This window comes from Ranitomeya variabilis, chromosome 4 (genome assembly GCF_051348905.1).
Source record: "Ranitomeya variabilis isolate aRanVar5 chromosome 4, aRanVar5.hap1, whole genome shotgun sequence".
NCBI lineage: Eukaryota > Metazoa > Chordata > Amphibia > Anura > Dendrobatidae > Ranitomeya > Ranitomeya variabilis.
The window spans coordinates 289,427,501-289,430,533 of record NC_135235.1 but is presented as its reverse complement, the minus strand read 5'-3'; the positions used below and the strand labels follow the sequence as shown (position 1 = coordinate 289,430,533).

At 38.1% G+C, this 3,033-nt stretch overlaps 1 protein-coding gene across 1 annotated transcript in view; it reads right to left on the bottom strand.

Annotated features, from left to right (window-relative positions):
• Nucleotides 1–103: 103 nt before the first annotated feature.
• TMEM278 (transmembrane protein 278) overlaps nucleotides 104–3,033 on the bottom strand; it is a 138,422-nt gene continuing 135,492 nt past the window's right edge. The window contains exon 2 of the mRNA XM_077250144.1: nucleotides 104–2,519. Within this exon, the coding sequence (XP_077106259.1) occupies nucleotides 2,250–2,519 (270 nt within the window). The 3' untranslated portion in view covers nucleotides 104–2,249. The remainder of the gene's footprint in view (nucleotides 2,520–3,033) is intronic.

The following is a 3,033-nucleotide window of genomic DNA, read 5'->3' as shown; positions in this document are numbered from 1 at the left end:
TGCAGATTTTATAGTTTCCTTTAATAACACTTTATCTTTTTTGGTCAAGCAATCCAAGCAATCGTCTGCAGCCATAAATAATACAGACGCATAATGGCAGGTATACAGTATACCGTTTCATTGTTTATCACTTTATTAAAATATTACATTGCAAATTTGTGCTACTTTTGTGTGCTTTACTGCAAGCTACGGCGTAACATACCTTATATTAACAACACAGTGAAAAAAGGAGAGATCCCGGTCTATAGAATGTCAAATCTACCACGGGAAATGACTGTACAATCACTAATTACATAATAACTACAGAATGAATATTATTTATAAGGTGTAATAATGGGAAGTTTTATGGCGCATTATGGAGATTAGAGAGTTTATCTCACCATGACCGATCCGGTCTACTGATCCGATTAGGGCACGTGGACATCGTACTGGGAGTCCCCTGCTTGGGACCCTTTATATGAGTCATATAAAAGAGCTACTAAATAAGAGGATCCCACTCGTTCACGACCCTCTATTCTTTAAACAGTAATCATCATTTTAATTATTTGCATAAATTAATAGTACACATGAAAATAAGAAACTTTGTCATATATCTTATTAGAGAAATCTTCTTCTTTGTCCTGCAGGAGTGATCTTTCATTCTCAAATCATGGGTAAAATCTGTCTTCCGTAAACACAGATTTTCCCATTACTGTGATAGGAGATGACAGTTAGTGCTTATAAAGTTCTATGGAGAACTGTCCTTTCAGGAGAACTTGCAGCAGAATGTCTGTGTCGGCCTCCAGCTCCTCCCATCTTCATAGAATTTTAAAAGCACCAAGTGCCATCTTCTATCTCCATAATGGGAAAATCTGTCTTCACTGAATACATATTTTACCAATGAAATGAGAGGGAAAGATCAATCCAGGAAGAGAAAAAAGAGCATTCTTCTGATAAGATATATTACAAAGTTGTTTATTTTTTTGTGTAATATTGATTTACGAAATAAAAATTAAAACGACGGTTACTCTTTAAATAATTAGTTCTTTAAGGAGCTGTTTTGATGAAACTACCCTTTTCAAGGGACATTGGTGGTTGAATATCAATAGAGAATATTAGTAGTAGGATAGGGTTCAAATCTGTAATATTCAGCTTACGGTATATTTGTTCTGCTTCTGAGCAAAGATTGTCCGGCAGTAACAAAAAAGCCCTCAAAATTGGCGAAATCGGGATGATGCACTTAAGAGAGGGTAGTATCTCCCTTAAAGAGACACAGGGAAGGGACCCCAGTCTCTGTTTAAACAATAAAGGGAAAAGAACTCAAAAAGGGTTGAAAGTCCTGGAGGTTTGATTCACACCAAGCTAATAAGCCGGTGCCTAGTACGGCAACTTGACATCCCTGATTCTGAGTTTTTTTTCCATTTTGCGCTGCGTTGCTCCATTGCAGAGATATCCACATTTGTAGCTTTTGGAGTGCAGTATTTGAAATCTCTGCTTGTAGTCCAACTGTGCGTTCTTTCAGAGTCTTCTCTGGGGTCGTGTACTTTTACCCCTCCCTCCCAGATGCTGCAAATCAGAGGAACTAGCAATCTATTAGTCTGACACTGTTGAACTGTGATTGGCAGCATCTGGGAAAGAGATGAGAAAGAGCACGCCCCCAGAGAAGACTCTGAAAAACCGCCTAGTTGGACTGCATATAGAGATTTCACATACTGCAGTCGAGAAAAAAAAGCAAAAGTGAATATCTCTGCAATGGAACGACGCAGAGCAAAACGAAAAAGAACTGCAGAATCAGGAGAGCTTAGGGATTTTACTAGGTATTTGACTCACTTTTTTGAGCAAATGACACATCCTCTTTAAAATAGCTGATAACCTCTTTAAGACTGCAGGGTGTAATGATAATATAAACGCCTTCTGCATAACATAATACTATATCCTGTGTAATTGAGTGAGTGTAAATGTGTCATTATATATTCTGTATATGTATACAACGCCTTTGCCAGTCATCTTACTGGGAGTATAAATAAAATAAATAGGTATATTCTAGTTTATATACTGTACAACAATAGGAAAATGTCACAATTTCGGGTTACAACGGGCGTAAGGCTGGCTATCCAGCAAACTACAGTGTTAGCGTTATGTATTAAGTCCGATTCCCATATACAAAGTTCGCTCGTTGCTCTCGTTTCTTCACGCTCAATTCCTCCATCCTCTCTGGATTCTTCCTATAGATAATTGTTATAAATTTTCAGCATCAGTCTGATAAGCCATTATACCCATGCCTTCACGTGATTATTCCATTCCCTCACGCAGCTGCACAGCCCACCCTCATCATACCACCTCCATCGAACCCCCTTGTATAAAGCTCTGGTATACGGCTGGAAAAGCATGAAGAGACGGAGGCGTCGGGCAAGGCCACAGTACACAGCCATTGCCAGCACTATCAGAGGCGACATCATGACAAATCCTAGGATGATGAGAGCAGAGGAGCTGTTGTCATCCAGAAGGGTCCTGCAGTAAGAGGCATCAGAATGTAAGACCTGAAAAAAAAAATCATTATGTCACATTTTGTATCTGGAGATTATTATCTCTAAAAATAAAAAATTCATTCAAGTCATTAAGACGGTTCTACTGGATGAGAAAGAAAAGGGTGTATTTTATTCTGGAAACAGCGCCACTTTTGTCTAATGGCTGTTGCTGGTATTGCAGCCAAGTACTATTCACTAAAATAGGTCTTATCTGCAATAGCCTAAATCAAATTGTTATGAGCCAACAGTTTTCATGACACTGAAAATGGAATCGGTACCTTCAGGTCGTTAAGATTAGATAGAATATGCCAATAGATTGCTAAGGTTTGGATATTAGACATCTGTTAGGAGTCAGGTAAAATGGTCAGTTTAATTTCAACAAACTAAGAATAAAATCAATAGCACAAGTGAACAAAAGAAACTTTGGTTATATCTTTTCAGAAAAATATGCTCTTTTCTCCACTTATGAGCCTCTTCTTTTCCTTCCCACTGCCATTCTGAAAAGTAGGAAAAATAACTAATCCAT